Source organism: Lolium perenne, chromosome 7 (assembly GCF_019359855.2).
Source record: "Lolium perenne isolate Kyuss_39 chromosome 7, Kyuss_2.0, whole genome shotgun sequence".
Taxonomy (NCBI): Eukaryota; Viridiplantae; Streptophyta; class Magnoliopsida; order Poales; family Poaceae; genus Lolium; species Lolium perenne.
The window spans coordinates 28,192,203-28,205,719 of NC_067250.2; the positions used below are offsets into that span (position 1 = coordinate 28,192,203).

The 13,517-nt window shown below is 43.8% G+C and overlaps 1 protein-coding gene across 1 annotated transcript; it reads left to right on the top strand.

Annotated features, from left to right (window-relative positions):
• The first annotated feature begins 2,914 nt into the window (after positions 1–2,914).
• LOC127316162 (putative F-box protein At4g17780) lies at positions 2,915–4,120 on the top strand. Its single transcript, XM_051346576.1, has one exon. The coding sequence runs from the start codon at positions 2,915–2,917 to the stop codon at positions 4,118–4,120; it is 1,206 nt and encodes a 401-aa protein (XP_051202536.1).
• Positions 4,121–13,517: the final 9,397 nt, after the last annotated feature.

Here is a 13,517-nt window from a genome sequence, read left to right on the forward strand (position 1 = left end):
TTAAAGTTTTCAACCTATCCTTCAAGGCGGCGGTCGGCATCCTCTTACCTACAAGGTCTTACCATTGTCGTCCGGTCCAAGACGACTTTGCTGTTGTGATGGTGGATGAAATGTTGAGAGAATATGAGGGGTTGGTGCTTGAGCACCCTGCAGGTGAAGATGGGGAAATCAAAGAACTGGGAGAAGCCCGTAGAACCACCGTGCAATGGAGGAAGCAGAACATTGTGTTTCCAGGTGAGAAGCCACCAAGCAGGCCACCTCGTCTGTCTCCTCCGCCACCTGCGCAGTCTCCTCCGCGTGATGATTCTCCTCTACGCGATGATGATTCCCCTGTGCATGAGCAGTCTCCTCCGCGTGAGAATACTCCGCCGCCTCCTCCTCCTCGTCGTCAGGAGACTCCGCCGCCTCCACCTAAGCAAAAGAGGAAGCTAACCACGGCACCTTCTACAGCTCCGAAGAGATCATCAACTCCGATGAGGGCACAGACTCCAGAGTTGTTACCACATGAGCAGACTGAAGAGCAAAAGGCGTTTCTTGCGCCGAAGAAGATGTTCATTCCACCGCATACAGTGAAGCACTTTGCCGAGACGAGAATGAAGAGACCTGAGCTGAGAGCTGATTATGACCGCTCTCTTGGACAGTCCTCTAGAGCGAGCAAAGAAGCGAAAAAAGTCGCCCAACTTGGACAGCAGGACAAACAGTCCATACCCCACTTCGTCGTGCAGTCCTATGATGATCCAGAGACGGCATCGATGATCGAACGGGAGGCTAGAGCTCAGGGAGCATCAGTTGAGTACGAAGATTACTATCCAACGGCTGAAGTCGTAAACACGTATAGATACGGACATGATCTCGTCAAACCTGGTGAGCTCGCGCGTCTAGGGACTCAGATGCGAAGGTTGCATGAATGGTACCAGAGAGCCTGTCGAAGAGGTGATCGCTACCTCACGGTGTATCTTAGAGATGAGCATTACTTCCGGGGGCGGGAGGAGATAAACCTTGAGTTCGAAGAACTGTTTCAGTTATTCAATCAAGACGCCCTCGACAAAGCTGTCATCAGTTGCTACTGCCTGTAAGTGATTTATTTATGTAATTAAGTCTGTAGCTCAGCGCTCATTCATTTGCACTAACAATTATCCTCACTATATTCTTTGTGTACGCTATACATTTAATTATGCAGAATGAAGAAGCTCGAATGCAAAAGAGGCAAGCTCCTACCGCTGGGGTTCATTGACCCAGACACAGTTCATGAAGTTACGGTTCAAGACTTCGCAAAGGACACAGAGGACAACATGGTAATTGTTTTTAGTGAAGCAAGCAAACAAAGAGGATATATTCTTTCCCTACAACTTCAAGTGAGTGTTATATATAACATACATTATGCTTGTGCACCTTCCACTTTATTCTCTTAATCATTGATCGAGCTATGCTTGTGCAGATTCCACTTTATTCTCCTAATCATTGATCTTCACAAAGGAGTCGTAAATATCATGGACTCGAAACGTAAAGAACATGCGGAATGGGCGGACATGGCTGCCATCCTCCAGAGGTAATTTCAATCAATTTCGTATTGGCATCTTCATCTGTTCTAATTCGACGATATCATCAACTAATCAATAACTCATTTACTCATTATTGCCGGGCAGGGCTTGGAAACGGTTCATCAATACTATTCCGGGTAAATGGAAACCGGAGCTTACATTTCAAGATTACCCTGTAAGTAGTACTATATATATAGCTATGTCCGTGAAACTCTATATATGATATTGACTTTCAATACTATGCTTGATTGAAACTCTATATTAGTTTGATCGAACTATTTTTTCGTAAAGTGTATGAGGCAGGAACCCGGGAATAACTTATGTGGATACTACGTCTGCACCTTCATTCGTGACATGGCCTGTCCCAAGGGTGGGGATGCCCGTATACACCAAACTCGTGTACGATAACAAATTTTCACTTAATTAGTACCATCTATTGTATTGAGTTCTATTCATATATATATACTGATCTCCTTTTTTTAAATATATAGATGATACGCCTGCGGGACACTCTCATAACGGAGGATCAAATACGAGCAATTCAAGAGAAAATCGCGGGATTCTTTCTTACCGAGGTCATTACCCGAGGTGGAGAGCACTATGTGGAGGTCATAGATGAGGCGCAACTCCGTAGAGGCTTATAGATTTAGTAAACAGATCCGATCGACTAGCTTTATATTGTAAATATGCATGCATTACGTGTACTGTTGACGATGTCTATATATATTCACGACGATATTTTGTGGTTTCTTGAATGATATATATGCATTGCTGAAACTCTGCCGCGGCAGAGAAACACCCTGTTTCTCTGCCGCGGCAGAGAAACGCTGCTACAGCCTAAACCTGTGCCGCGGCAGAGAATTCTCTGCCGCGGCAGCGAACCTCTAGGCCGAACCGGGACCAAAGGCCATCCACCGCGAGCGCCCTGGCCGCACCACGTGGCGCGGCCTTTAGGCCCGGTGCAACTTTGAACCCATTAGTCCCGCCTAATTGGTCCCGGTTTGGAAACCGGGACTAAAGACCCAAATGGATCGGGCCTATAGCCCCGTTTTCCACTAGTGTGGATGTACATCATTGTTCAGGGAAACCCGCAAAAAAAAAACATTGTTCAGGGAGAAGAAGAGACGAACGAGGAGACGTAGAGGGTAGAGAAAGACGCCGTGGCTGCCGTTTCGGGCCCGACCAGAAACCGCAACAAAATTTGTTAATTCTTAGAGAGAAAACCGCAACAAACTTGTCTACGATTCAGATCTAGCTTCAATGAAAGGAAGGGCCTAAACGGAAAATCTTTGGCAGAGATCAATGATCGACCGAGGTGACAGGCAGGCACATACCCAAATCGACGAGACGTGCTGCGATCGTTGCGGCAAGCAATGGATCTTCCAGAGGCGGGAGCCGGCGTCCAGATGGACTTGGCGGCGGACGTGCTCGCGGATATCCTGATGCGCCTCCCGCCCAACACCCGCCGCCTGCTCCGCCTCGTCTGCCGCCACTGGCGCGACGTCGTCGGCGCGCGCACCGCCACGAACCTGCGGAGCCGCGCCAAGACGCTCGTCGCCACCACCACGGGATCCGCGTACATCGTGGACGACCTATCCTTGGCCCCGGATCCGGAGACCAGGCACAGAGAGCTGCGGACCTTCAACGCCAAGAGCATGGTAGGCACCTGCAACGGCCTCATCTGCCTCTGCGATCACGGCGGCGCCATCACCGTGGCCAACCCCGTCACCCATCGCCAACTGCGCATCCCACGGCTCCCACCGCCGTGTAGCACTGACCGAGGTAAGTGCTACAATTGGAGCCGGCACGAGGCCTACGGCTTCACGTACCTCCCGATCACGGGGCTGTACAAGGTCGTGCACGTCCCGTGCCACGTCAACCGGTCTTCATACGATAGAGTCCATGTGATCACGCTCGGGGACACGTCGTGGCGGGATGTGCCGGCCGGGCCCGATGCTAAGTGCGAGCTCAGCTACGGCGTCGTCAGCGTCGACGGCGCGACCTACTGGGCGGCACCGGAGGGCACTGAGAAGATCATGGTGTTTGATCTCCAGGATGAGCGCGTGACATCCGTTACGTCGCTGCCGTCTGTGCTGTCCAACTCCAAGAACGACGGCCGCTGGCACCTAGCAGAGGTGCAGGGGAGGCTGGGTATCGTGTTTAGCCGTGTCTCGTCGACGATGGACAAGACAGAGGTATGGGTCATGGAGGGTGCGACAGGGGGACGACAGCATGTACGGTGGAGCTGCTGGTACATGGTGCAGGTGAGCACGCCAACGCAGTCGCCGAGCACAAGGATACGGCGTCTCACCTGGCCGCTGTTCGTCCATGGCGAGCACGTCCTGACATGGGAGTGGTCGATGGATGAACGAGGCTGTGTCTTGTACAGGCACACTCCGATCAACAACACCGGGGAGGCGAAGTGCGGCGTGGTGGAGATAACCGAGACGAATCGGGGGACGCGGGTCACTAATATTGATATCGCAGGCTACAATGACGACCGTCGGACGTTCGGGTACGTGGAGACCAAGGAACCGTTGAGTATTTACAAGCCACGAACGACCCAGGTAGTGAGGTAGGAGTATGGTGTGACCCTGCGCCGTCTTGCCGCGCCGTTTTCTTTTTCAATTATCTATTATTTTTTTGAGTTTTCAATCATCTTTTTTCGATAAAGGATGCTTTATTACTTCAAGAAGCAATTACATCCAGCTTCTGCATAACCACGATGCACATAGCCGTTTGTTGTCTCAAGTGACCAAAGTTACATAAAACAAAAATAGGCGAAATACATATCGGAACGATGAATCATATGACGCCTAAGAGCTAGGTGGAGCTACTATCCGTAGACTATGCTGCCACCCATGTAGGAAAAAAGTATCCCTCGCCGTATCCTTTAACCGTGTACAGATCTCCGTAAATAGATCTCGGTTCTCCACACGCTGAAGAGGTAACCACGAACGGAGAATACCCGTGCATCTGTAGATAACCTGCAACAAAGAGCAATTTTTGTCATTAAAGATCTTATCATTTCTACATAGCCAGAGCGCCCAGATAACTGCTAGCACCCCCATCCTAAGAAGCATTTTAAACCTTGAGTTGATACCATGAAGCCAATTGCCGAAGACATTAGCGACACTAGTCGGAGGATACAAGGTAGACGCTACTTGGATGACTGACCATATAGATCTCGCAAACTGGCACTGGAAGAATAAATGATTGATGGTTTCATCATGATGACAAAAGACACATCGTGTACTTCCGTGCCAATTCCGCTTAACCCCTCGACGAAGATACCATCCAAAAAAATTAATTTTTAATGGTATCTTCATCTTCCAAATTTTCTTATTATTATCAACTGGTAAATCAGAAAACAGCATCGCATTGTATAAAGATTTTACAGAAAAAGAACCATCTACGTGGAGGTTCCATCAAAATTCATCTGGCTCTGGCGATAACTGAATATCTCCAAGCCGCTGAATTAGGTTGTTCCATGCCACAAGCCTTTGTCCTAGTAAAACCCGTCTGAACGTCACATTCGGGGGTGAGGTAGCCATTACAGTTGCAATGGTATCACCTTGGCGACGCGCAATTCTATACAAAGCAGAATACTGTTCACATAGGGGTGCATTGTCGAGCCAAGCATCTTCCCAGAACCGTATATGTGCTCCATTCTTAATGGAGAAAGTCCCATGTCGAAAAAAGACATTTTTTGTCGCCATAAGACCAGCCCAGAAGTGTGAATCCCCAGGTTTCCTAACCACTTGAGATAATGTCTTCGAGCCGATATACTTTCTCCGAAGTATAGTTTGCCAAATCCCATCCTCAGTAAGTAGCTTAAAAAGCCATTTACCCAGAAGCGCTGAATTCTTGACCTCCAGGTCATAAACTCCAAGCCCTCCTTGATCTTTGGGACTACAAACTATACTCCATTTAACCAGTCGATATTTCTTTTTCTCGTTGTCCCCTTGCCAAAAGAATCTGGATCGATAATAGTCGAGTTTGTGCAGAATTCCTTTGGGTAGGATGAAGAATGATAACATATACAGTACCATATTAGTTAGTACCGAATTAATGAGTACCAATCTTCCACCCAGGGACAATAATTTACCTTTCCAACTACTGAGGCGTTTTTGTAATCTTTCTTCCACTAATTTCCATTCCGCAATTGTCAGTCTCTGATACGTCCAAAACGTATCTACTTTCCCGAACACTTTTGTTATTGTTTTGCCTCTAATTTGTGTATTTTGGATGCAACTAACCCGGACTAACGCTGTTTTCAGCAGAACTGTTCTGGTGTCTCGTTTTTGTGCAGAAATCCAACTTTCAGGAAAATCCTCGGAATTTATGCGAAAGGTCCTATTTTACCAGAAGACTGACGGAGCCAGAAGGGCAAGTCGGGAGGAGGCCCGAGGGCCCCACACCCTAGGGCGGCGCGGCCCAGGAGGGGGCGCGCGGCCCTAGTGTGTCGCCCCCTCGGTCGGCCTCCGACGCCCTCCTTTGGACTACTTAACGCCTTCGACCTAAAAACGCACGAGGAGAAGTCGAAGTCGCCAGAAACCCTCCAGAACGCCGCCACATCGCGAAACTCCGTCTCCGGGACCAGAAGTCTCTGTTCTGGCACTCCGCCGGGACGGGGAATTGGAGGAGATCATCGCCGCCATCACCACCGACGCCTCTCCATCGACCAGCAATGTTTCCCCCATCCATGTGTGAGTAATTCCCCCGCTGTAGGCTGAAGGGGATGGTAGGGATTGGATGAGATTGGTCATGTAATAGCATAAGATTGTTAGGGCATAGTGCCAAGTGTCCGTAATTGTTACTTTGATGATATTGTTGCAACTTGTTATGCTTAATGCTTGCCACTAGGGCCCGAGTGCCATGATCTCAGATCTGAACATGTTATTATTTCATCATGATATGCATTGTTTTATGATCTTACCTGCAAATTGTATACACATGTCGCCGTTCGGAACCAAAGGCCCCGAAGTGACAGAAATCGGGACAACCGGAGGGAATGGCGGTGACGTGAGGATCACATGTGTTCACGGAGCGTTAATGCTTTGCTCTGGTACTCTATTAAAAGGAGTACCTTAATATCCAGTAGATTCCCTAGAGGCCCGGCTGCCACCGGCTGGTAGGACAATAGATGTTGTGCAAGTTTCTCATTGCGAGCACGTACGACTAAATATGGAACACATGCCTATGGATTGCTTTGTACTTGGACACCGTTTTATTATTATCTGCAAATGCCCTGCTTTGATTGTTACATGAGTTTCTCTCATCCATGCAACGCCCGTCATCCATCCATGTGCCTACAGTATTTTAATCCTGCTGTTTACTAAAATCACTACTATTGTCTCTGTTACTCTGCTGCTGTTATTTCACTACTGCTACTGCTATAAACTGTTACTACTGATAAAATCTTGCGAGCAAGTCTGTTTCCAGGTGCAGCTGAATTGACAACTCCGCTGTTAAGGCTTTCAAGTATTCTTTGTCTCCCCTTGTGTCGAATCAATAAATTGGGTTTTACTTCCCGCGAAGACTGTTGCGATCCCCTATACTTGTGGGTCATCAAGACTATTTTCTGGCGCCGTTGCCGGGGAGCATAGCTTTATTTGGAAGTTCACTTGGATTGATATTGTTCGTTGCAAATTCTCCATCATGGGTAAACCTCGCGATCCTAAAGTCGCCATATTACCATCCACTACAATAAAAGGTACAACTCTGAGTACCTCTGCTGCTCTTGATTCACCATCTGTGATAAGTCAACTTGTTTCACCACCGCAAGCTTCACTTGCTGGTACTTCTGCTGAATCTGAAAACTCTTATAATATTGATAATGTTTATGCTGTGCTTGATGATAGTGGTTCATTGGGATCTTTTCTAGATGCTACAATTGCTAGGTCTAGATAAATTGAAAATGCTGAAACTCCTAATGCTACTACACCTGTTAGTTCACCTGAGTCTGTTGATTATTCTAGTGATGATCCTGATGAGGATTATGTGGAGCTTAATGATGATTTTATTGATAAATGCAATTCTATTACTGATGCAAGTAAAATTAAAAAGTTTCTCGCGCAACATACTGTTAGATATAAGCTATCTCCTGATCCTGAATTTGCCACATCTCCTATAAACATTAAGGATAAAGATTATGATTTTTCTCTTGATCTATCTCATATAGCTATTGTTGAGAAAACACCCTTTTGTGGTACTGAAAAAGAAAGTGCTGTAGAACACATGAATGAACTTTCTTCTATGAGTAGCTTGTTTTCTGATGATGTCAAGATGCGTACTTATTTTGTTGCTAAAATTTTTCCTTTCTCATTAAAGGATGATGCTAAAACTTGGTATAATAATCTGCCTCTTGGTTCTATTAAAAGTCCAGGTGATTTGCTTAATGTTTTCTTTCGGAAATACTTTCCTGCTAGTGCTCAACATATTGCTTTACAGAAAATTTATAGATTTGACCAGGAAGATGGAGAGAAATTGCCTGAGGCTTGGGCAAGATTTTGTTCTCTTATCAGAGCTCGACCTGGACATGATTTGGAAAAGCATGATTTACTTGATATATTTTATAGTGGACTAACCATTGAATCTAGGGCATATTTGGATAGTTGCGCTGGTTGTGTTTTCAGGAAAAGAACTCCAGACGAAGCTGAAGAATTATTGGCTAAAATAGGCCGGAATCATGATGATTGGTCTACACCTGAACCAACCCCGATGCCGATATTGAAAAAGAGGGGTTTGATTAAATTAAATGACGAAGATATGAGGGAAGCCAAGAAGTCTCTTAAGGAGAAAGGTATTAAATCCGAAGATGTGAAAAACTTACCTCCCATAGAAGATATATGTGAGATAATTCCCCCTTCATCCATGATTGAGGTAAACTCCCTTCAACGCTTTACTAGGGAAGATATTCTGTATTCAAAACCTCCTGCTCAATGCTTAGATGAGTTTGATAATTATATTGTTAAGCAAGAAAATTTCAATATGAGAGTAGAGAATCATTTAATGGAAAATTCTCAAGCTATTAGTGAATTGCATGATTTTGTGGAGAGAACCTCCAATGATGTTAAGATGGTTGTTAAACATTTTCATATGATTCAAACTCAAATTGATCAACTCACTAAAGTGCAAAGTGACTTGTTAAAAAATAATTCTAAAGAGAAACATGCTTATGAAGTAACAACTAGAGGCGGTGTTTCTACCCAGGATCCTCTATATCCTGAAGGGCACCCCAAAAGAGTTGAACAAGATTCTCAACGAACTAAATAAATTAGTGCACCCTCAAAGAAAAAGAAAAAGAAACATAAAAATGTTGTAGAATCCTCTGAACCTGTTAATAATCCTAATAGTATTTCTATTTCTGATGCTGAAACTGAAAGTGGTAATGAACATGATAAAGATAATGATAAGAATGACGCTTCTGATAAAGAAGAAGTTGAAGATGAACCTGAAAAGCATGCTAAAAATAAAAAGTATACTAAAGAAGATTTTATGGCTAAGAAACATGGTAATGAAAGAGAACCATGGGTTCAAAAGCAAATGCCTTTTCCTGCTAAGAAACTAAAATCAAAGGAAGAAGAACACTATAATAAATTTTGCGATTGGATGAAACCTTTATTCTTGCAAATCCCTTTGACTGATGCTATTAAATTGCCTCCTTATTCAAAGTACATGAAAGATATTGTTACTAATAAAAGGAAAATTCCTAATGAGGAGATTTCCACTATGCTTGGTAATTACTCTTTCAATGGTAAAGTTCCAAAGAAGTTGGGCGATCCAGGTATACCTACTATTCCTTGTTCTATTAAGAATAATTATGTTAGAACTGCTCTATGTGATTTGGGAGCCGGTGTTAGTGTTATGCCTTTTTCTCTTTATAAGAGACTTTATTTAGATAAGTTGATACCTACTGATATATCTTTGCAAATGGCTGATAAATCTGCTGCTATTCCTGTTGGTATATGTGAGGATGTTCCTGTTCAAGTTACTACTAATTGCTTGATATTAACTGATTTTGTTGTGTTGGAAATGCCTGAAGATGATAATATGTCTATTATTCTTGGGAGACCTTTTCTTAACACCGCAGGGGCTGTTATTGATTGCAATAAAGGAAAAGTTACTTTCAATGTCGATGATAAGGAGCATACCATCTATTTCCCAAGAGGATTGATAAAGTATGTGGAGTTAATACTATTTCTAATATGAGAACTATCAGAGTTGGGGCTATTGATTGTCCTATATATGAGCCTAAAGAAGAATATCAAACACTTACAATTGGATCCATATCAATACAATACAAGGTAACATGATTGATTTGAGGTTTATTTCTTCATATTTTATGTAAAATTTATTTGGTGACAAGACTTGATCAACCTTGTTAACAAATTCATTTTATATGCATAGAGGAGTTAAACAACATCTCTTTCTTCCTCCACTTGTTCTACTTGCTGTAGCACTTTTGATTTGCAAAGTTTTTAGTTATATAGAGATTTCAAAAAAATTCCTGCCCAATAATAATAAAATTAATACCCAGAAATGTGCATTTTTCAAAGTTTTCAAAAATTCACAAAAATTATACTGTTGGTCCTATTTTTCGACGAGGCACCTGGGAACACCTGGGGATGACCAGTGGGGCACCCCAGGGTGGCTCCCACCTAGCTGGCGCGGCCAGCAAGGAGGGCGCGCCACCCTGGTGTGTGGGCCCCCCTTTGCCCCACTTTGCCATCTCTTCCTCCCACACTCTTCTCTCTCCCGAAAAAATCAACACCAGCTTCCTCGCACTCGTGTTTCTGCTCAAGAACACCAGATTTTTCGATCTCTTTGCTCAGCCCAGATTTCTTGCTGAAATTTGGCACATTTGCTCCTTGGTATGTGACTCCTCCAATGATCCAAGTAGAATTTTGTTTGGTTGAGTATATCTTGAATATTTTGCTGCTGTAGGTAACATGTTTAGTGAGCTTGCATGCTTGTTCTATGATATAAAAACTAGTTTTGATGCATGATTAGTACTCTAGCAAGTTCCTATAGTAGTTTCCCTCAATTATATGTCACCAAATCAAATTTTATAATGTTTGTTGAAAAATTTCAGAAAATGGAGTGGAATAGACATCAACTAAACCAACAAGAATTGGAGGTGCAACAAGTCATGAGAGTTCACCGGGAAGAGGGAGTATACCCCTCTTACTATCCATGCACTGACTTCATGAGAAGTGCAGAAATCTTGGGAGATGTTCAGAATCTAATTTCTCGTGCAGGGTTGGGTGATTTTGTTGATGATGAACCATGCCAATATGCCAAACTGACTATGTCTATAGTGCAGGACTTTGAATTCAATTGGTCTCAATCTAACCCCATGGTTAGTGATGTGTCTCAAACGTATCTATAATTTCTTATGTTCCATGCTACTTTTATGATGATACTCACATGTTTTATACACATTATATGTCATATTTATGCATTTTCCGGCACTAACCTATTAACGAGATGCCGAAGAGCCAGTTGCTATTTTCTACTGTTTTTGGTTTCAGAAATCCTAGTAAGGAAATATTCTCGGAATTGGACGAAATCAACGCCCAGGGGCCTATTTTGCCACGAAGCTTCCAGAAGACCAAAGAGAAGACGAAGTGGGGCCACGGGGCGCCGCCACACTAGGGCGGCGCGGCCCAGGGGGCCCGCGCGGCCCTAGTGTGTGGGGCCCCCGTGAGCCCCCCGACTCTGCCCTTCCGCCTACTTATAGCCTTCGTCACGAAACCCCCAGTACCGAGAGCCACGATACGAGAAAACATACTAAGACGCCGCCGCCGCCAATCCCATCTCGGGATTCAGGAGATCGCCTCCGGCACCCTGCCGGAGAGGGGAATCATCTCCCGGAGGACTCTACACCGCCATGGTCGCCTCCGGATTGATGTGTGAGTAGTTCACCCCTGGACTATGGGTCCATAGCAGTAGCTAGATGGTTGTCTTCTCCTTATTGTGCTATCATTGTTGGATCTTGTGAGCTGCCTATCATGATCAAGATCATCTATCTGTAAAGCTACATGTGAGTTTGTTGGGATCCGATGGATAATGAATACTATGTTATGTTGATTATCAATTTATCTATGTGTTGTTTATGATCTTGCATGCTCTCCGTTTCTAGTAGAGGCTCTGGCCAAGTCATTGCTTGTAACTCCAAGAGGGAGTACTTATGCTCGATAGTGGGTTCATGCCTCCATTAAATCTGGGACAGTGACAGAAAGTTCTAAGGTTGTGGATGTGCTGTTGCTACTAGGGATAAAACATCAATTCTATATCTAAGGATGTATTTGTTGATTACATTACGCACCATACTTAATGCAATTGTCTGTTGTTTGCAACTTAATACTGGAAGGGGTTCGGATGATAACCTGAAGGTGGACTTTTTAGGCATAGATGCATGCTGGATAGCGGTCTATGTACTTTGTCGTAATGCCCAATTAAATCTCACACTATTCATCATATCATGTATGTGCATTGTTATGCTCTCGTTATTTGTCAATTGCCCAACTGTAATTTGTTTACCCAATATGCTATTTCTTATGGGAGAGACACCTGTAGTGAACTGTGGACCCCGGTCCATTCTTTTATATCGAATACAATATACTGCAATACTTGTTCTACTGTTTTCTGCAAACAATCATCTTCCACACTATACATCTAATCCTTTGTTACAGCAAGCCGGTGAGATTGACAACCTCACTGTCCCGTTGGGGCAAAGTAATTTGGTTGTGTTGTGCAGGTTCCACGTTGGCGCCGGAATCCCTGGTGTTGCGCCGCACTACATCTCGCCGCCATCAACCTTCAACGTGCTTCTTGGCTCCTACTGGTTCGATAAACCTTGGTTTCTTACTGAGGGAAACTTGCTGCTGTACGCATCACACCTTCCACTTGGGGTTCCCAACGGACGCGTGGTGTACGCGTATCAAGCTAAATTTCTGGCGCCGTTACCGGGGAGATCAAGACACGCTGCAAGGGGAGTCTCCACCTCCAATCTCTTTACTTTGTTTTTGTCTTGCTTTACTTTTATTTACTACTTTGTTTGCTGCACTAAAACAAAACACAAAAAAATTAGTTGCTAGTTTTACTTTACTTACTGTCTTGTTTGCCATATTAAAAACACAAAAAAATTAGTTACTTGCATTTACTATATCTAGTTTACTCTATTTACTATTGCTAAAATGCGTACTCCTGAAAATACTAAGTTGTGTGACTTCAGAAACACAAATAATAATAATTTCTTATGCACACATATTGCTCCACCTGCTACTGCAGCAGAATTCTTTGAAATTAAACCTGCTCTACTGAATCTTGTTATGAGAGAGCAATTTTCTGGTGTTAGTTCTGATGATGCTGCTGCCCATCTTAATAATTTTGTTGAACTATGTGAAATGCAAAAGTATAAGGATGTAGATGGTGACATTATAAAGTTAAAATTGTTTCCTTTCTCATTAAGAGGAAGAGCTAAAGATTTGTTGCTATCTTTGCCTAAGAATAGTATTGATTCATGGACTAAATGCAAGGATGCTTTCATTGGTAGATATTATCCTCCTGCTAAAATTATCTCTTTGAGAAGTAGCATAATGAATTTTAAACAATTAGATACTGAGCATGTTGCACAAGCATGGGATAGAATGAAGTCTTTGGTTAAAAATTGCCCAACCCATGGACTGACTACTTGGATGATCATCCAAACCTTTTATGCAGGATTGAATTTTTCTTCACGGAACCTATTGGATTCAGCTGCTGGAGGTACCTTTATGTCCATCACTTTGGGGGCGGCAACAAAGGTTCTTGATGATATGATGATTAATTACTCTGAATGGCACACGGAAAGAGCTCCACAAGGTAAGAAGGTAAATTCTGTTGAAGAAACCTCTTCCTTGAGTGATAAGATTGATGCTATTACACTACAAGAAGACCACCCCTACAGTAACGCATCTATGTGTATCT

Bases quoted from the DNA above. Each gene is read 5' to 3' on its own strand.
- LOC127316162 (XM_051346576.1), top strand. From the start codon at position 2,915: ATGGATCTTCCAGAGGCGGGAGCCGGCGTCCAGATGGACTTGGCGGCG.